Below are 21,516 nucleotides of genomic sequence, written 5' to 3'. Positions count from 1 at the left end.
ACAGGACGATAGCAAGTGAAGTGTTAATGAGACATGCAAACTGAGAAATCTGGTGAAAGCTGAATATTTTCCCCTGATAAGTCCAGGGTGATCCTTTTTGTGTGTCCCCCCCGCCCAAAAAAAAACTTATGAATGTGAGAGTAATGTGTTCTTTACATGATAAAGGTCTTGTTGAGTTTAGATGGCTACTTATTTGTGTCATTTATGTTAGGCTAACATATATAGTATATATGTATGTACTGTCTGTATATGATTGGAATTGTTGCAGATGCAAACTGCCAAGGACATACCGTGATCACATTTGTCAACACCGCGGCCATTGATTGAATTCACATTTTTCAGTCACAATCATTTCTTCCACCCATCACTTCATGTCATAAAAAGTTACACATTTTTCCTCATATTTAAAAGTGGTTCAGTTTTTAAAATATCGGCGTATCCTTTAGCATTTCATGCTTCAAGGCCAATTTTTAAATGAAATGAACAATTAACTGAGCCGTCAATCATCCATAAAGAAGCCATTAGTTGACGTATTGATTTCCTTCACAACGAACCTCTGAATGCTTAAAGTACCCAAATACAGAAAACCAAAGGAAATATAATTATATGTAGAACTGGAGGCCCTGCTGCCTGCAAATAAAATTTGAGCAAAACATCCAGAGGGCTGCAGGAGACTTTCATGTGGTTCCCCATGTCAATAAGAAGGAGACGGCAGGTGGCTGGACCTGGACCAGAGGAATCCGTGTTAATGCAAGAGTCAACTGCAGGGCTCACAGAAGAGTTATAGTTCACCTTTTCTTCAAAGAATACTGAACACTTCTCACATTCGTCCAAGGAGGCAGAAGGAGCCCAAATCTGTTCACACACTTTAAAATCAGTGAAGCCAAAAGAAAGATCTTCCGGCCACAAAATTCTCCAAACTAGAGGAAAGAGGAGGGAACCATCCCTGGAAATGATGTAGTTGTAAACATTCAGGCATCAATATGCTTTAGGAAATAAATTATCAGACAGTCATTTGAAGTTTGAGCAAAGTGTTCAAATAATACAACACACAATCCTGCTCTCCTGGGCAGTAACGAGTGATGTAAAGAAGTTGAAGAATAATAACCGTAATGAATCTAGTTTAATGTTTAACGATTTACCAAATGATAGAAAATGGCAGGAAAAAATCTGCTATTCTGCTTTTTCAGTGAAGTTTTGTGCTAAAGTGCATGTGTAGAAGTTATGTTACGTTATGTGAGTGAATACAGATATTTTAAGGGCTGCTCAGGGGTGCAGTAGTTTGCAGTCTGTGCCGATCGTGAGAACATCCCTGGTCTGAGTCCGGCTTTGGTGTGAAGACCTTTCTGTGTGAAGCCTGCATGTTTTGCTTGTGCATACAACGCGGTTTTTCTCTGGGTACTCCAGTCACACACAGTATAAAAACATGCATTTGATGTTTATTGCATCGGATGGACAAAGCGGTATAGAAGATGGATGCATGAATGGTCAATGGTTTGAAAAGACTACTCACCCGGCACAGCGCTCGGTGGGCTGCTACTGACTTTATCCTTTGAACAGTCTTCCTTGGTAGTTGAGCTGTCTCATAGAGATCTTGTCTTTCTGGTTGGCGTTTGTGTAACATGACAATCCAGTCTGAGATGTTTTGAGCTTTGTGATATGACGTTACCTTCAGAACATTTGTGACTTTTCTCTTTCCATCTCATTCAGACGAGGCTTTTCCCCTCTTTGCCTCCCAAAAAGGAGCCACAGCTGGAAATAATGCCCAGGGTCTCTCTCCTGCACCGGTAAGCATGATCGACCCAGACGTGTTAGGAGTCATTTAGTTAGTGAAGAAAGAATCCCTCCCCCTGCTTATTGACACAAATTATGGCCATTGCCTTTATTTAAGTCTAATAGAAAAACAGAGCAACACTGGTCTACTCTAATGTCTCCCTGGTTAAATATGAACAAATGTGAGCGTGGGGGGTGAGCATTATTAAAAACAATCAGTCAGTCAGATAGCAATTCATGCCCTTACTGCACTGCTGCCAGCCTAAAGCTGTATGCGTCTCTGTGGAGCCCCTGATATTGAATAAAGACATGCCACACTCACAGAAACCAGCAAGCCTTTAATATGCAGCAGTAGAAACTTTTCTTTTCCCTCCAGGCATTAGATTTGAGAGAACCATAGCCCGTAGTTCTATGGTTTGGTCTAAGTGGAAACGGAGTCAAACACAGATGAGAAGGCACCTTTTACAGGAGTTGAGAGGAAGTCATTCAGGGTGAGGCAGGCCTGTACACCTTTTACAGTCAAGGTGCATTTCATTCTGAGACGTCTGCTTTAAATGTATTTTGAACACGTTTCAATGCACATTTGGGCCGCTGTGTCCAAGAATTCCACCAATCCGTGGTTTCACTAAGCGGCAAACCTTCAGAGAGCCACTGACGACGAAGCTGGCAGGGAGAACATAGCCCAATCAGAACCCTGAACATGACCAATTCTCAAAAAAAAAAAAAAAAAAAGAAAGAAAGAAGTTCATTTCCATTTTTGACAACAAAGTGGAATAAACAATGTTCTTTGCATACCCAACACAAAACCCTTTTCAATCACAGCCTTTTTACCCCATTAAATTTGTAATTTCACTCAAAAGTCCAAAGAGTATGAATGTTTTGTGTTTGTCTTGTTTTCACAGCTTTCCTATTTGGCAAAAATGGAAAAACCAGCAGGACCAGAACTACTGAAGTCCAGTGAGACCAATACTAACCAATTCTTGCCCTCTGTGTGTCTTTGTTTCTCTTTATCACTCTTTATTCTCACTACCTGTAATCCCTTGATTGGTCGTCCTGGCAACGGCGCTGGCCTCGCCATGTGCGTAGTGCCGCCAGGTCAGAAGTAAAGAGCCCAGAGGGAGCGATGCAAATCACTCCGCGCACCCAATTGGAGATTCTCATTGATATAGAGGGTGAAAGCCTCCCTCAGGGTTTTTTCCCAGCAGCCATGGCGTAACACTCCTGCGTGTTACACAGTGCTCTGGGTTGAAATATATTTGTCGTTCACATAAATAAATCAGAGCAATTCCAGAGCAGATATTTCTTTCACTTAAGAAGCGATTTTAGTGCTGTGTTTACAAGCAGGGTATTTTTCTCAGCTTATTTGCCGCTTCTCAAATCAATATTCACCAATGAGCTCTTTTTCTTTTATTCAGACGAGGTTAAGCTACAAGTTGAGGCTTTGCATGTAAACTGTTTAGTCTTCCATTCTCATATAAGTGAGATTTGAACCCAAAAAAAAAAAGAAAAAGTGCAGCAGCAGGATCTCACCACACAGAGTGGGAATGTTAAAGCAGGTTCACGTCCACTTGTTGTACCAATACTGTGTGAACGATACGATCATGAGTTGTATAATGCCAAGTGGTTTATACATGGCAGCAATAGGATTCATCAGGCTCACTGCCGTTGAGGAATAAGCTCATAACCTTGTGCACCGCAACTCACAGGCTCTTCCATAATCTCTTCTACAAACTTTGAGTGAACCCCGGTGCACATAATGCGGCCATTCAGGAGTCAGTTGCATGTGGAACAAAAGCTCAAAAGCACCGATCCTGAACATTTTCTTTGTGGCAAAAGCTGCTGAGAAAACCACAGCATACAAATGAATCCAATGCCACATGTGGCTTCTCACCATATGTGACGGAATATATATCTGGTGTATGTGGTGATGAATAGACTTTATAGCACATAAACAGCACAAAACAAGAAAAAAATGACTGACATGACTGACACATTATGAGAGTTTCATTGTCAGACTGAAAGCACCATATAATCCAACACAGATCCCGTCATTCCTCACAGTCCTGCATTTAATCAGACTAATATTAAACTGTTAATCATAAAGAGCGAATGCTAAGAGGTAATTACACATGTCAGCTGCTCCATGAATATATTTCAATCGCAATGACAGAGTGGGCTGGTCACTTCGGTGGTTGATCCTCCCTCTTCTGTCAGCGGGGAATGAAAGCCCTCTTTCCCGACTGGATTTCCATTTTGCTGTGTCAATTTCTTTACAGGTTATTTTCCCTCGTTTTCCGTGTGCCAGCCTCTCCTCGTGCCGTCCGTCTGCGTCGGGCAAACAGATTTTCTACATGAATCTCGTTTGCAGTGATTGCAAAGACCCATGCTTTTGGTTAGACACAAAAAAAGTGGGCAGACAGAAATTTTTAAACTCTTGTCAATCATCACGAAGTATGGTCTGAATTCCACTTTATTATTATTTTCTAAGACAACGTGACAGTAAACCAAACAAAATAAATCTGTCATAAGCATGACTTAGATGAGTCTTGATGATTAACGTGAAATGGAGACATGATTTACCAATTTCCTGCTCTACGGTGCTCACTTGATAGATGAATAATATCAGCAGTTAACACAAAGAAACATATTGTGACTTTTGTGGATCTCTTGTGCAAGAAAGGGGGCTTGAAGGTTAATGGTGTTTTCAGGACAACCTACAGTTAACACAAATCGCTTGCAGCCTTTCGGGTCTCTTCTTTTCACAAGTATAATTCAAATATCTCCACCATTACATGGATTGCAAATATACCTGATGTCTTCTTAAATCGTGTCGAGTTCATCTCTGCTCTTGTTGGCTCTTTGGAAAAGATCCCTACAGCAGAGCAGGGCCTGACACCTGTATCATGTCTCACACTCTCACAGATTTGATTTGTGTCACATTTTCTCTTAGCGCAGCTCTGTCACTGCATACCAGGCCCGTAAATACGAGTCTTGACCTTGAATAGCCTGCCAGGCCCCCCGAGATAATCCCGGCAGCCTCACAGAGGAGCGAAGAAACCATGTAGGAAAATCTGCCGGGAGAGAGCGTGACTGTTGGAACATCCTCGCTGACTTCTCCTTCGTATTTGTCTTTCTGACAGCGGGTCCGGCGAAGGGGATGAGCGAGACGTGGGTGGGTGGGAAGAAAAGGGGGTTGTTTAGCCCTGCGTGTTCCCCGCCTGTTGACTGGCAGGAGGGAGACAGCAGCAAAAGGAAAGGGACGCGGGGGCCAGAGACGAGCGCCGCGATGGTAATGCATGTCACATTGATGCGGCCACGCCGCGAGAAGTTGGGAATGGGGTCAGCCTCACACGGCGCCTCGCAGTGTCTTAGCTCGAGGCTCTAACTCCAATTTCCACTGCGATCATTTGTTTGGTCTCTCTCTGACTCTTTATTTGTCTTTTCAGCCTCTATAATCTGCGTCAGTTTCACTTTCCCCATCCTCTGCTCGGCTCCCCCTACAATGGACGCTGCTCGTCATTTTCTACTGTCAGTCTTTCCAAACTATGCATTTATTTTGAAATAAACAAAACCGGGAAGAAAAAAAAACTATTGAAAATAACCTATCACTTTTTACTCAAAAATACTCTATTAATAAATATATGATTATCAATTTTTCCATTGTCTAAGCCCAGCGGGGCTTCAACAAACACACACACGTACAGAAAAAAAAAAATCATATATCAATTATTGATGAACAACTACATAAAAGCAATGAAAACATTACAATGAAAGAAATGCAAGATCCTAGAGATGAAAAGAAGTGTAAATAAATCATGTCACAAGAATTTTCACAGTACAATAGAGAGAATAGCTTTGATATAAAAGCTGAGGTATTTAAGAGGAGAAAATTGTCTCCTGTATCTGGTCATTTCAATATCTAAGGTTCAATAGCAGCAATAAAAAGGTGGGGACTTTAAAAAGAGTGCTTGATGGATGACGGTAACCCGTAATGATTTTTCTTCTTTTGGTCCCTGAAAAAAGTGGAGGATGTTGAGCATGGCCACACCAATGATTTTTTTTTTTTTTTTTTTTTCTGATTTTTGCTGCTGTCTTGTTTTGTGACTGCTCCAAACCAGTGATGAATGTGCACTGGACTGATTCGATCACTGTGACGTCCAAGTGGCTCCACGGCTGCAGACGCAGATCAGACTTCCTCTGCTGATCTTTTTCAGAGAGGGAGCTGATGTTTGTTGATGTCTCCCGCTTTCAGGACAATGGTGGATTGGATGTTGTGAATTGGAGGACAAGCGACAAGCGACAAGCGGCGTCTCTGAATCGTCACTGGCATTCGTCAGCACCAGACACCTTACCTGACCTGCTACCGATGTGTCAGCCAATCCCATCTGCCACCAGACTGTATTACCATAAGCAATATAGTCTGCTGTGAGACGTTCTTCATATGAGCTACAGACACAGGATGTTAAATATGCTGAAGGATGGAGGTATCAGTCATGAAACATTTTAAAGAACACTCACTGTTGTAGTTTTGAACATCTGTGCCCTATATATGTTTAGATATTATTGCCTGAATATTGTCCTGAATAATAACTGATTTCAGATAAATTGCACCAAAGTTTGAAAATCTATCTGTGTGATTAAAGGGAATGGACAGAAAAACAAAAAAAAGAGAGAAAAAGACTAATTTGAGAATTCATTTCCTTGTCAAAACTGTGAGAAGTCAGTGTGGAAAGGCCATTTTTTTGATTGCAATGAAGAAAGAAGAAAATAATTTTAACTTTAGCATCCATATATCGTTTTACTGTTGGATGTAAATGCTGACCGCTTTGTGTTTTTGTGTCTGCCCTCATTCAACTCACCATAAAGCGGGGCGGGTGGCAGCCTGGGTGGGCAACACCAAGGTGTCCAAAATCTCTCAGCAGCCCACTGCTCCACTGAACTGCACAGAGGAGCTTAGGAAGAAAGAAAACAGTGCTAATCATTACGCATGCCCTCACCCTCCACCCTTCCCTTTCCTCTGTGCTTCTTCCCACCTCCTTCCGCTCATTAAAATAAGTCCGAGCGAGCTGGCCTGCATACTGATGCATTGTTAAGCACTCTTAATTGAACTTGAGGATTTCTTAATGTGCCATCATTCAAATGCTTAGTCTGTGTGCTCTCAGCTGCTTAGTCCGAATTGCCCTCTGTGCTGCATTTATCTCATCCTCCTCCGCTGCACGTCCATTCAGCTTTTGGTAGAAGGGAGAAAGGGCTCTGTGGCAGATTTGTAATGTGCGGGCACGGAGGAAAAGGACATCGACTCCTAATACAACAGAGGGAACAAAAGCCTTCTCCTGGTGCCAGACGAGAGTTTCATCACCAGCCAGGAGAGAGAGAGCGAGAGAGAGAGAGTGTAGTGGGAAAAAGCACAAGAGTGAAAAAAGTTATTGGACTAGATTGGGAAGGGTGACATCAATAGCATCCCAAGCAGGGCCACAAATTAGCGGGGCAAGAAGGAGCGCAGCATGGGATCCGACAGCTGGGGCCCCGTGCGCGCTGCCACCAGGGGATTAGCTGAGTTTCAGGATCTGACACAGAGGGGATGAGCGTCACGGGCAGAATAAAGAGCAACGCGGGGATTAGAGAGCTTCCAGACACTCCACCAACACTCATGAAGGGCTTTAAAGGCTATAGATATCATTAATGAATGGACAGAGAGAGAGAGGGAGTGGGGGAAAAAAAAGAGAGAGAGAGAGAAGGGCTGCAGGTTGCTTTTGTTCGACCCTGGACCCCATCCCCCCCCTGCGTTGCCACTCTGATTTTTTAATGATCAGACATTTCATGTACATACATTAAAAATCAATGAGAGGCCAGCCAGCAAGGCAAACCGCTCATGTGTTGATCATTCAGCAAAACACACAGCGCACCAGACAGAGATGGCCAGCATCTGACTGTATGCTAAATTCATGCCACCCTCTGAAGATTAGACCTGAATTATTCATCTGAGAGTCGTGGTGAAAATGCCAAACACACATTTGAATATTTGTATGCTTTGGTATGAGCATACAGGAAAATAGAATGGGGAAAAAAAAAATCATAAAACAAGGTAGTCTTCATTGAGGTGTGCTGTGCGGATCCATGTAAGTGTCAGATTCTGCATTCAGATGCTTGTACTGGGTGATATGTGGGGCCGCCAAGCTGTGTCTTGTTTCCCAAAGAGGAAATTGCTGAGTTTCATCTAATAAACACGCCGTAGCTTTCAGATAGGGACGGCCCCACCGCCGAGTCTGCATGGCCACAGCTGGAACATGACACCGAGATAACCTTTATTTCACCAACCCGCAACACAGCTAAAGAACAGATAAATCTACAGAGCTAATACAGTTATGGAAAATGCCAAAGTTTACAGAATATCAGTGCAATCTTTGTACTTAAAAATACCCCTGCCTCTTTTTCCATGGTAATGACACTGCAGCTGAGCCTCGTGGGATATCCTAGACAGGAAGGCATGAAGAGATAAGTCCGCCTGTTGTTTGGGAACATGGAGTTATCATCTCCTCCCTCCCTCCGTCTCATTCTCCTCCTCCTCCTCCTCCTCGGGGCTCTGTGTACTGCACTAATAGAGTATTTATCATGAAAGAGTTAACTACTTATCACTGGTTTGCTCCCACAGATCAAGCAAAACTGGGTTTGCTGAAGGGGCCAAACGCACTTTGATGAACTTCAGTCAAAGTTTAATGAGAGTATAGCTGCATCCACAGCTCGCTCCTTTTAATGGAATTTTCCTCTGTGGGTGCAGGACAGGTGCTTTTTTTCTTCTTTTTTAATACAGAAGGCTTTGCATAAAATACAAGTCCATGACAGGCCTCTTTTGTGTGTATATGTGTGTGTGTGTGTGTGTGTGTGTGTGTGTGAGAAAGAGAGAGAGAATCCATCAGGAAATGCGACACAGGGTCACCGATTTTGTCACATCTGAGGATAGAAAATGATTGCTTATTTCCTTCTTCTCAGCATGGACATCCCCTCAGTGCGCTCAGTATGCCCAGATAACCGCATTCAACTTGTTTTGAGAATGAATCATTTGGTGCATAAGCGCCGGTGCCTCCTACTGTGCGCAAACACAGAACTCGCTGTCGTCTAGCTGCGTCTGAGGCGTCACACCTTGTCCTCGTGCGTCCCACCATTGTCCTCGGAGATCCCCCCCTGAGATCCCCAGGAAGGGGTGTGTGTGCGTGGATGTACCCCCGTCTTTCTCATGCCTCCGAACAAAGGCTGTATGATCTGCTGCAATATGCCCAAGGAATCAAGAAAATAATGCTCCGTCTGTGAAGTTGTATCAATTTACTGTACCTCTTGTATTCTGATTGATGTTACACAGAAGAGCCTTGTTACAATTACTGTGCCTCTGTAGTCTGGATGCAGAAGCACACCGCGGTATTGTTGGTGACGGGTGCCTTGGAGAAAAAAAGACTTAGAGGGAGCTTAATTTACAAGAAGAAACTCTCATAAGTGAAGGAAGTGAATTGCAATACCAATAAAATTGTTCACCATAATTGCAATGATAGTGGCGTCGGCAATTTTTAAAACAGAAAAAGTTTTGATTCAACGCTCATAACGACAAGCTGTAGAAATTTGAACACAGCCTAATTGCTTCTTTGTTGTCAACATACTTTGTTAAAGAAAAGAAATCAGGAGCTTTGTTGACGATAAATCTTAAAGTCAGATCTTAAAGAGAAGCATTAGCATTGCTTCAGAGCGAACGCTCCCGTCTTGGAAGACAGTGCAGTAGTCATTACTGCCTCCCATTTTCACATTGAGATTTTAATCATTGGCTACAGTATTTCTGATTGATGTGTGAGTGTGCGGGGGGTGGAAATTTTGTGTACACACATATATCAGTGCACACGGGGGGTTGTAATACATCTTTGTAATTAGTCTCATAATTATAAGGCAATAAACTGCTCTACACATGGGAGACTGATCTATCTGTGGGAAACTGCAATTACCCAGCTCAGATATGTTGCTGTGACAAATCTTCAAGAAGCTCGCTCTGCACTGATTCTGCTCAAACAGCCTGCACAACACAGTCTCCATTCAATGTACACGTAGCTTCATGTGCTAGGTGTGAGATTTTGTAAGCATCGGAGGTTTATATGATTTTTTTTTAAATCCTATTTCTTGAAGTGAACAATATGCAGAGTGATGAACACGAGCTTTACCCTGATTTATTTTCAAATTACAGTCCTGCTATTTTGTCCGTCTTTAGCCGCTTTATTTATTTTTTCTCTGTCTAGACCGTAATCCCAGGTCCTCAAGTACTGACGCACAACAGTTTGTCTTTAAGTTCTTGACAATCTGGTCGATGTGATGATATCAGACGGCAACTGAGTGAGTCTAAATTGGCTTTACCTCCATTAGCGCCAACAGTGCCTCATTATCAGCAGCCGAGATCGAGCCTGCAGGGCCAGACCTCCGTTACTCTGCCACCCACCAGTGCACTCACACACTCATGAAGTCCCAGGTATGCGCACATGTACAGGGATGATTTTCACTGTCTCACGCACTCCGACTCTAATACTTCCATTTCCATATCTTTGATTAAGCCAGCAGGATGTTCAGTTTGCATCTGACTACATCTGGTTTCGTAGCAGGCACCCACAAAGGATGATGGGATGCTTATCAGCTGGAGATGGAATAGGAAATCACAGTTCTTTCCATTGATGGGCAGCTGGAAGAGCAGATGTAGCGAGGTTTTGCCTGGGAAAATATGACATTGGAAATGTGAAACGGGGCCCCATTTGTAAGAAGCAGCGATTTGTTTGATTGAATATCAATGAGTGTCAACCTCAACATTCAATTTATTAACCACCCACATACACAGAAGCATGCAAATGTCCTCAGAGCAAAGGTTACGTTTGCTTGGTCTCATGCGCAAACAGATAGCTGCACAGAGGAAAATGTCACTTGGAGTATAACCTTTTCCAACATCGTGCAGACCTTTTTTCATTCAGCATCAGTGGTCACAGTGTGAACCTGGCCGACACGCCTGCGAGTCATGCTACAGAAATAATTGATCATTGACTCATTCCTGAGTGCATGCTTTCTTTGCCTGTTGCTATCACACTAAGAAAATGCTCAGAATTGCTAATAACAGATAAAAATGCCAGGCTGAAGGCTTCAAAACAGGGTTGTCAAACTCCTTTTAGTCCAGGGACTCAATGAAGCCCAGTTTCATCTTGACTGTGCCGGACCGGTAAAATAGTGCCATAATAACCTTTGATTTTAAACTTTAAAGCTTTTCTTTGTTGTGGTGCAGACTCTACGACGTGATGAAAATGTCTAGATTTTCTCAAAACCAAACTATTCTTACTGAAAATGAGTACAATCTCAACATAATTCAAATTTTAAGGAAACTTTCCAGTGTAAAATACAATGAAATGTACAAAAAAACCTTCTCCCTTAACTGTTTTTTATGGGTGTTTTTACAAACTCAACCTGATAGCATGACTTTGAGGCTAATGCTAGCTTGCTAGCTTACATGGCAGCAACACGGCCCAGCTGGCATCTTAGTGTTGAATCACTGTTGAATCAACGTCAGGTATCAATGTTGAATAACTGTTGAATTTTGTTTTGATTTTGCAAATCTGGTCAACGTTGAAATTACAACGTTATTTCAACGTCATGTCTGCAACCGTGAATCGATGTTGGTTTTAGTTAAACTGAGCAGTATAGCAGCAAAAGTTCAGAAAATTATCAATTAAATTGACCTCTAGGCTTTTAATAAAAGCAGAGCCTGTTTCTCTTCCTCATTCTGAAAAAGATCATGCATCTTTTTTCAAGTCATAGCTACTAGCTTAATGTTTGTATCAGTATTCACACCGCAGCCTTTCTCCTCCAATTATCTCTAATCAATCTAAAATTTGGTATTCATGCAGACAAATGGGGCGAAGCATAAAAGGCAGTCCTATAAGAACGTTTGACTCACAAGCATCATTTATCTGAAGCTATTCAAAATTAGACTGGCAGAGGATTTGTTTGTAACAGGAAAGCCAAAAAGTAAACAAGGAAGAAGGCGAGGAGAGGAAGGATGGGTTTCCTTTCCATTTTCTTTCCCGTCTGGGACTTGAAAAACTCGGCTCTGTCCCTGACAATTAAACTGACAAAGCACAGGAGCAGCAACATGGAATTAAAATTTGAGGAGCAGCAAGAATGCTGATAAGCACTAATTTGATTCCCTGGGATCTGGGGGGGAAGGTTTTGAAAAGACAGCCACGAGGGTAGGATCTATTAATTCACACACAAAAAAAGGGTCTCCCTCAAGATTATGACTCTGGCTGTCAGGTGAAACACACTCCATGCTGAAAACTGACACTTTTCTGAAGCAGGGCAACTCCTTCAGGGGTCTAATCTGGCTTCTTTTTTTTTTTTTTTTTTTTTTGAGATTGTTAATTATGGAGCGTAGTGGTGTAGTGGTCAGCACTCCTGCCTCAAAGTATAGAATGGACGGATGGATGCAAACAAAGCTATCTGAAAAAAAACCTGTGCTATTTTTTAAATATTGCCTCCAACTGGAGAACAAATCTCAATTGATCATGCTGCTGAGTTTTAAATGAGTAATTTCCGTTTTAAAGTCAGAAAATTTAAACACAAAGCAGTAAATCCTGTGATTTAAATGAACGTTGATCGCTCTTGACGCCTGCCATTAATAATTGAACTGGCAAAGAGGTGAGGAAACACTTCTCATGAACAACTTAGCTCAACTTGTCCCAGATCATTCCGTCATCCCTCCTTTAATTCATTCATTCTTTCATCGCCACCATGCACAAAACGGTGTCCGTGTCCCCGACAGTTTCCCGGAGCTCTTTCTTGTTGTCTCGCTCTGCTTATGCAAACCGCACACAGTCTCGACTGACCAGACACGACAGCTCAAACTAGAATGGGGCCTGACTCCATTCTGAGAAGCTCCACTTCAGCCTCTGCGGACCAAGTTTTCACACTCTCTTGTCAGATTAAATCAAAGATACCGCTGGGCTGTCACACAAAGCAATCATTCCACATGACTCCTTGTATATTCATCGGCGCTAACTTGCTACGTTGTATAGTGTCCTTGTTATTTCACTTTGAGCTGATCATTCCTGAACGCCGCACTTCCTCTGGTGTGAGTTTGCAACCGTGGCTTTACCTCCACGGCCACTCAGTCCTACGAATGTACTCAAGGAAAGTGAAAGAACTCACAAAGAAAGGGAGGAAGGAAGCATCGATTGCCAACCGGTCTACTTGCATGTGAGCGCATGTAGGGAGGGGACAAGAAGAAAACTGGACTCCGTTATAGTGCAAATGACCAAGCAGCAGGCCAAAAGCACTCAGCACAAAGCCAGACTGTGGGAATGTTATTTTAAAAACAAGGAAAAAAACATGGAGGGAGCAATGCTGGAACAACTCGTAGTGGTTTGGAATTTGCTATTGTGTGGGTTAAAAAAAACAAAACAAATGCTCGGCCCACAGCGAGACAATAAAGGAGCGCAGAACAACACCGGAATAAGACGAACTGTAAACACAGCCCCGTCCAAGACCAGCTGGCGGGAGTCCCATGTAAAATATTAACCCTGTACAAGTAGATCCTATCAGCTCAGGGGAGGTTTACAACGAAAAAACACCAAAAAAAAAAAAAAAAGCTGCATGAGTTGAAACACTTTGGATCAATGCTTGCTAATGAATGCGGCGTTGTTAATTTTGAAGTTACAAGGGCTCGTGGAGTTTCATTATACTCTCTCTAATTCACAGGAAATGGAAACGTCTCTCATAAACATGATTCAGGTGAGTGGGCAGTGAAAATGCACTGACTAACAGAACCCGGTGGCACCCTGCCTGAAGCGGGTATTTATAGGCGCTCTTATTTTCACATTTACCTGTTAGCATGACCCCATAGTGACTTCGTTTTGGAAATTATACGCTCTTCATATCCATATGAACGTCTGCAGAGTGTTTAATCAAAAGTACCTGGCGCGCCGAGCACGGTGCTGCTAATAAAAAGCTTCCATGCCCATATAATCTATGTTAATATCTTATCTAACATGCACACTCCTTTACCCATCAGCCATTCATAAATCCCATTCTTTTCTGATAAAAAGAGGGAAATCCCTCAGCAGCTCACACGTGTTGTTTCGTGCTGCACAAGATCAAGTGGTGGAAATCTGGCACTCTAATAAAACTCCTCAGGTGAGATTTGCATCCTAAATAGTTGAGCACATCACATGAAATCGTCAAATGTCCTCAGAGTAACCGTCTTTATGCCACACTGTGTCGGTCCCTGCTGGATAACAATCTCACAGCAGCTGGAGGCCACCTCCAAAATACCCTCGCACTTCCTGCAGGGCTGTCAGATACAATCTCTTCATGAGCAGGATCCTCTTAACTTCAGACATGTTTATGTGTGCTTAAAGAAGTTTGTTTTTTCACCCCCTTTTTTTTTCACCCCTTTTGGGTAGATAACGTTTTAAAACATAGGGTGGGTTTGATTCGAGTGCTGGCTCGTCCCCAACTTCTGTACCGGTTCCAGCTTTGCCTGAAGGGTGTAGGCTTTCCTCCAGCCCTCCAAAGGAAACATGACAGACTCGCTGGGCAAACGGCTGACACCAGTGAGCCAACATGTCAAACCAAAAGCTTCACAGGGTTTTTTCACCACACTTTGAACCAAATCACTCTCACTTGTCACATTTTGTGTGATTTGGATACAGATTGCACTGGTGGCCTTTTTTTTTTTTTTTTTTTTTTCCTGAAGTCATTTCAGCTCCATCAGACACGTCCAGTGGCTCAGATTACTTAAATTACATGAGTTTATATGGAATTTGAATAATTAATGTGGAAACAAGATTAATTACAGGAACCAATAAAACGCTGTGGGGCGATGTTTCTTTTGAGTGCGATGTCAAAGTGATGCCAGACACGTTTATGTCAAGAAAAGCGACTGCAAAATTAGCTTAACAATCTTCAAAATATCCTTAGTTATAAGTAAAAAAAAGCATTCTAGTGAAAAAGTGCTCAAAATACTGCTTATTTTTTTATTGATTGTAGTTTGAATTCAACATATCTCTATAAAACAAGGTTAAAAGCACATTTTGGATAATTAGTTAAGTATCTAAAAATTCCACAGGATGAATTTGTTTTTTTTTTTTTTGTTGTTGTTGTTTTTTTATGTGTAGTTTTAAAGACATATAGATTTATGAGTAACAAAAATACATGAAAAATGTTTGAATTTAAATTGTGGAAGTAGTTAGTAAAAAAAACTTAACGTGACAAAATGGTGAAAACTGGACTTGTGTCACAGAGTAACAGTGCAAGTTCTTAAAAATACTACTCAAGCACCATATGTTAAAATCCAGCACTGAAATTCCTGCATTATTAATAAATGGCATCCTCATATTTATAAGAAGCTGCAGCTCAGTGACAGAGCATCTTGCTCTAATTTAGGTCACTTTATCAGAACTTTCTTGAGTGAATCAGCTTAAGCATTTTGTGAGGAACTCAACAAGTAAACATAAGCTTTGCTTCTCTTTTTTGATAGAAAATAACACCAGAAATCAGTTTGATCTTCTCACTAACATACAATCCACAGGACAAAACAATGCTTGTTCTTTTATTAACAGAGCTGAAAAAGAAATGAGCTTCTCCTCTGCTCAACTGCTGTTTTTAAAACTGTCCATATTGAGAAATACTCTCCACAAAACTGTGCAGAGGGAACCAAATTGAATGTAATATGTGATGGTGTAATTCTGTTTGTGCTTTGTCACACATGATGAAAAATGAGAGTTAATATTCACAATTACACAATCCCACTGGCAGCTGTGAGGCTGAGTGTTGTCGCTCTCTGCTGCGCCGACTCCGCCGCCGCTGCTAAAATATATGACTGAATATCATAAATATGCATCATGTTGATACACACAGTTCGTATTTTATCAACGTGGTGGACCACAGAGAATTGAAGAAATGCTAATGTGTCCAGCGGCTTTTTATATTTGGTACCTGTGCTGGTGATAATCCTGCTTTTGGGTCCTGGGGGACCTCACCTGTGACAAAATTGCTCCATGCAAATATTACCTGAGCAGAGCGACTGCAGCAGAAGCAACTCATCTGCTGGCTGGCTGTGAAGGCTGTGATGATCAGCTTCCTCTGAAGCACAGAGAGGGGAAAACAAGATGTGGTTCAAAACAACCTCAGAGCCAGCTGTAATTTCCGTTGCAGCCTCAGTATGTGTGAACACATTACTAAGTATTTCACCGGCATTCGCCGTTCAGTGTCGGCGTTTTAGTTTTCATTAAACATTTCAATTTATAGATCTATATCCTGCTGTAACCTCAGATTTGTACTTATGCCGCATTTTCAATTTTGCTTGATAAATAGCAGTCGCTTAAAGGCTGTCTGCAATGTGATTTGGCTTCAGGTAAATAGAGTTAAAAATGGAGCCTATTAGAGCCTGCACACAAATCAAACTGCACCTTTGCCCCAAATTTAATAAATTTTGTAATTCAAGGGTAAAGCCCAATATGGAACATTTTTAGCCCGTGGCTAAACTTTCAGAAATGACTTATCTTCCGTTGGCAGAGGTGTAAACAAAGAAAAATGTCCAGCACTGTTTGAACACAACTTGACACGAGCCAACAAAGCTGACGCTTAAGTCGTTTCACAGAGCTGCCGCTGTGAGGAAAATATTCAGATCAAAACTGGCAGGAGCAGCTTCGACTGCAGGGTAGCCGGCACTCTTTCCACACAGCAGCAAACAAAAGGCGCAGATCTTACGAGTTGAACAGGTAGAGCCGAGGCTTTTCCAGGGAGCGAACTGGGATTGAAATGGTCGAAGTGCTGCTGCTGCTGCTGCTTTGTAATCCTCCATGGAGTGCAACAACAACACTTTTGTGTGAAAGAATGCGGTCTTTGCTTCGACTACAAAATAACCTCTCCTTCATTCTGAGATTTGCAGTCTGAAACTATTGATCAGCATTGTAGCAACATTCACAGAAATCATTTAAAGGTCAACCACAACCCTTCACTGCAAAAAAAATAAAACTTACTCTTCAAATATATATATTTATTTCAATAATCCTTCATACAAACATCTTTTTCTATTACAAAAAATAAACTGTTGGAATGGGTGAATCAATAAAAGTGCACAGTTTATGGTGTCCACAAAGTATTTCAAGAGTAAAGCTGTGTGATGAGTCGATATAAAGCAACAGAGGGAGAGATTTGAGGTTGAGACAATAAAAGCACATAAATCTCTATCTTCCATGCTGTATTAGTCTCCGACACCTGAGATATACAGGAGCAAACACTTTCAGTCACCTGGACAGACACAAGTAAAAGGACAGGTTCTGCTCCTCTGTGCAAAAAATTCATCGAGATAGAAAAATAATCACGAAGAGTTTGGATTCATCCTCACGATCACACTGCAGGTGCAGCTCTAATGCAAACACACCTGTCAGAAGTCTCTAATCCAGGAGTTGGGTGTGAGGATTTCATATTCTTAAGGGGATGTGTGGGATTATGCATTTTGGTTTGACCCGTCTGATCTTCTTTTCTATTCCATTTGAGGGTGCCAGGAGTTCTCTTTGCTGAGAGGAACAAATTAAACTTAACTTTCAAAACTTCCTCTGAGCAGGTGGGCCACATCAGCTGGCAGAGTGGCACGTGCCCTCAGCCTTATGAGAGGCTCTTTGGGAGCACCAGCTCTCCCTCACCGGCACTTTCTTTCCCCGGAGCTCCCAGATGCTCCCAGCCTTCAGTCAGTCGCCAAAGCGCTCCTCTTTAATCTCGTGCGTTGCATTCAAATGATTGGCCAGCTCCTGCATTACGGCGTCTTTGCCGATTTGATCGTTCCTCCTCTTTTCCATGATCACGTCCTCCAGGCTCTGGAACTCCAGGACGTGACTCTTCTTCTCCGAAAACATCAGTTTCAACCTGTACGGCTGCTTCCCGATCCGTATCTCCCCCCCGATTTTGAACTCCCGCTTGCCAAAACGACACCAAGCGGCGAAGCACTCGGAGTTCCTCCAGTACAGCTCTCTGTCCCTGGAGCCGACGTGGTCCAGGGCGTTGCGCACGATCACCTCGGGCGGGAGCGCGCGGTACCGGTACAAGCCGTTCACGATCCTGCCCCTCTTGCCCTGGCTCACGTCCGTCAGGAAGTTGTTCTTGATCTCGGCGCGGTGCAGGTGGACCACCTGGAAGTCCCCGATGTACACGGCCCAGTGCGGGTACTGCCCGGTGGCCACGAACTCCAGCAGGTCCCCCGGTCTGCACTTGTTCAGCAGACTTTCGGCGGAGTGCGCGGCGGCCCCGGAGCTGCGCTCGTAGGCGCACTCCTCCCGGTAGTAGATCGCGCACTCCAGCTCGTCCCGGGGGTCGAAGGGCTTCTCCTCGTGGTTCACCGCGCGGCTGTCGGCCGGGAAGTGGTCCATGTGGTCGTCCTGGTCGTCATCGTCGTCGTTGGAGAAGATGTAAGAGACGCCGATGCGCGGTCCGTCGTCGTCCGGGTCGAAGCCGTTCGGGTCCGACGTGGGCACCTCCGCGTAATTCAAGTGCGTTAGCTTCTCCACCTGGTTCCCCATAAAGGTGGAGGGTGGATGTGGAGCGGCGCAAAAGTTAAAGGGAGGAACAGGATCCACCTGTTCTCGGCGCTGTCGTGTCACACCGGGGAGCGGGACGCGGAAGGAAGGAGGCGCGTGGCCGAGCTGCGTCCTGACTTAAATCCAGAGAGGTGAAGACGGACACCAGTAATCCATGTCCAGCTGTAGACCCGGTGATCCGAGTAAACACCAACTGTGCGCACCTGCAGCGGAAGAAGCAAAGCGTCTTTAGGACTAAGTTCAGGCCTGCAAACAGGTGGCGCTCAGTCTGGACTCCCAACAGGTGCGACCTGACTCACCTGTTGGTTCACAGTTTACACAACCGCATTTATTTATTCTTTAACTTTATTATCGCCACCTCAATACAGACATTCTCTCCCACCCTGCTGCTGTCATGTCCATCCCCCCCAGCTCTACATTAAATAACAAACCTGTTTATCACACTCACCTGCAGTCCGGTGGATCAATCCTCACATCGGTGACTGGAACAGGATCTGGATCCCCTTCCTGTTGCTCTGCTCGACAGTCAGTCTCTACTATGAACCACGGTGTTTATTGCGGAGAAACTCGCCCAGGATCCAGCGGCTGCGGGGAGGTGGTGTCTTTTAAAGAGACAGCGAGCTTTTTTTGTGGCTCATTTGCATATTTGTAGGGAGGGTGGAAGTTTATTGACCCGATATTTTTCAAGTGTTGTTTGATTTGAATGCACGATCACTAGTTATGCTGTCAATAATCCACTATGTTCAGATAAAAGGGGATTTCTCATGAGATATTAAATAGTTCATGCTGTTATTATAGTTGTTTGAGTGTTTATTACACTCTTAGATCCTTGTCTTTACTCTCACGATTTGAGGAAACTTCCAGAACATCCACAGATCACAAGCACTGAGTTCCACAGCTGGAGATCATTCAAGAAATATATCGTCTCGCATTACTGTCTGGCTCTCCAACATCCATAGAGGATGATTTCTTTGTGCATCCATCTCCAGCATGGCAGGTGTAAATAGATAAAAACATTAGAGCCAGACTTGTCTGTGAAGAAATGGCACTTACTGAATGTCATGTCTGTGAGGAGATGACAAAGTGAAGCAGATTACACTGATAACAAAGCAAAACGAGAAATGTTTGAAGATGTTGGCCTGAAGAAAACAAAATGTGACAATAAATGTCTTTGAAAAGGCTACCTTTTTTTTACAGTTGTACTTTGAGTGCTTGAGAGAAATTGTATTGTTTTTCCAACTCTGGTGAATCATGGTGAACAATAAGAATAACTAGCAGACAATAAAGCACAGGTGAAATCAGGAGGCTACTGTTTTTCTGTTGAAGTAGGATACAGAAAAAACTCGAGAGGAAATACTGTATAAAGATGTCATATCTTTTATTGAAAAAAATTATTGAGATGTAAAAGAAATGATAAAAATCCACTGAATGGTGTCCTACCTCGAGGGAACACTTGCATTTTAACCAGTATGTGTCTCTTTCTTTCATGCTCAGAATCAGTCAGAAAAATGATGCAGAAATAGCCCCATCGAGGTTCATGTGGATTTAGGCTGTTTTGCAGTTTCCTGTACAGGAATCTGGAATGTGCAAAACAATTAAGGAACAACTCAACCAGTCCTGAATGCTATTAGATACATTGTTTTAATTCAATAATGAGAAACATGCATACCTGCTTATTTGTTAACTGTATATATTTTTGGAATCCTGTGTGTATTTTTGCTGCAGAACAGGTCTCCATTCAAATTCAGGTCATGCAAATGGTTAACATCCATTTAAACTGTTGAATGCGACCAGATTTCACAGTTAAGCCTTTTTCAATTTTTCAGAGGTATCTTGTGCAGGTGGAGCGAAGCTTGAAAAACTTTCGGTTTATTCTCTCCTCACAGCTCTTCCTGTGAAGTTCTGACGTGTCTCTGCTATGAAGGCATTGCCTTATCAGTGTCAAAGAGGGAGGTCAGACTGTGGGCAGCCTGGAAATATAGAGTTTCCTGAACAGCTCAGTGTGTCAACAGCATTAGGAGCCAGGATCCCTTTTGATGGCAGCTTCAAACTGTTTTAGAGGAAAATAAAAGTGAAGAAAAAGCATTACACCTGGATCAAACTGCTCTTTTGGAGTGCTGGTCTCATCCCGGCCCTGCTGTTCTCCCTCATCCCCGACTATGGCACTGCTGTGACCAACATCGTTATGCCAAAAAATGAGAATAACCCAGAGGTGAAATCCGTGTTGCGCAAGTCAGATATCGAAGCTAATGATGTGTCAGACACATATAATGCCTCCTTCTTGGACCTTGCAAAGTGATGCATGTGAATTCCAGAACAAATCTGAGATCTAAGCAGCAGACATTAAGTTATTTCCTCAGTATTATCTGTTTTATAATATTGACCTCCTCAGAATGCGTGCAGGTGTACATCTGTTTAAAGAAACCTCCTAATGGCTCCGGCTGTGACATGATGAATGGAACAGCGCTTTGTGCTGATGAACGCACAAATTGAACTGTTGTTGGCAAATTGCCTGTGACTTCACATGTTGCGCAGTAAACAATTCTCAGAACGGCAATACAGAAATGAGTCGGAGTGGAGGAATGAATGAATCAACATTAGTTGGAGCGATTGCTGCCGCTGATTATCTTCATTGGTGAAATGCTCTTAGTGCCGTGTGACGCACTCACTGTAGAGAAACGGCAATTAGTGATTTTTCAAAAATGCCTGATGCAAGGTTATTAAAAGATTAGCATTACCTAGTTCCATCTCAACACAGCCTTTGTTTGTTTCTTTGAAACAAAGACCCCGTCATGAGGAGCGGGAGCATGTACGGGGAGATTTAATCACATAAGTGCATTTCCGCTTAAACTTGAAGAATACTTTGTTCAGGACTCGTTCTCATAACCCAGTTTTGTTCTCACTAATGTCGGTGTTTTTACAGAAAGTGCTTCATTTCAAAATAAAAAGTTGGATCAAGCTTTATGAACTCCTGAAGACAGACTGGAATTACAGTCTATAGCAGAACCTCTCTGCTGGTTTGTTTTCAGTCTCACATGTACAGAAATGCTTGTCTTTTCATTTTGGTGCACAGAGCAAAGCAGAAACACGAAGAGAGTGTGCAGTTCAATGAGAACATGTAAAGCTGCACAGTATGCTACTC

At 42.8% G+C, this 21,516-nt stretch overlaps 1 protein-coding gene across 1 annotated transcript; it reads right to left on the bottom strand.

Annotated features, from left to right (window-relative positions):
- Window positions 1-16,801: 16,801 nt before the first annotated feature.
- On the bottom strand, window positions 16,802-18,961 carry lratd2b (LRAT domain containing 2b). Its single transcript, XM_030103367.1, has 2 exons — window positions 18,823-18,961; window positions 16,802-18,577 (listed from the first exon to the last, which is right to left on the bottom strand). Exon 2 carries the CDS (start codon window positions 18,354-18,356, stop codon window positions 17,532-17,534), a length of 825 nt encoding a protein of 274 aa, XP_029959227.1. The 5' UTR covers window positions 18,357-18,577; window positions 18,823-18,961; the 3' UTR covers window positions 16,802-17,531.
- Window positions 18,962-21,516: the final 2,555 nt, after the last annotated feature.

The sequence above is a fragment of the Salarias fasciatus genome, chromosome 11 (assembly GCF_902148845.1).
Source record: "Salarias fasciatus chromosome 11, fSalaFa1.1, whole genome shotgun sequence".
NCBI classification, from domain to species: Eukaryota; Metazoa; Chordata; class Actinopteri; order Blenniiformes; family Blenniidae; genus Salarias; species Salarias fasciatus.
Note: the sequence above shows the minus strand (reverse complement) of the source record. Positions and strands in the feature narration are given on the sequence as shown.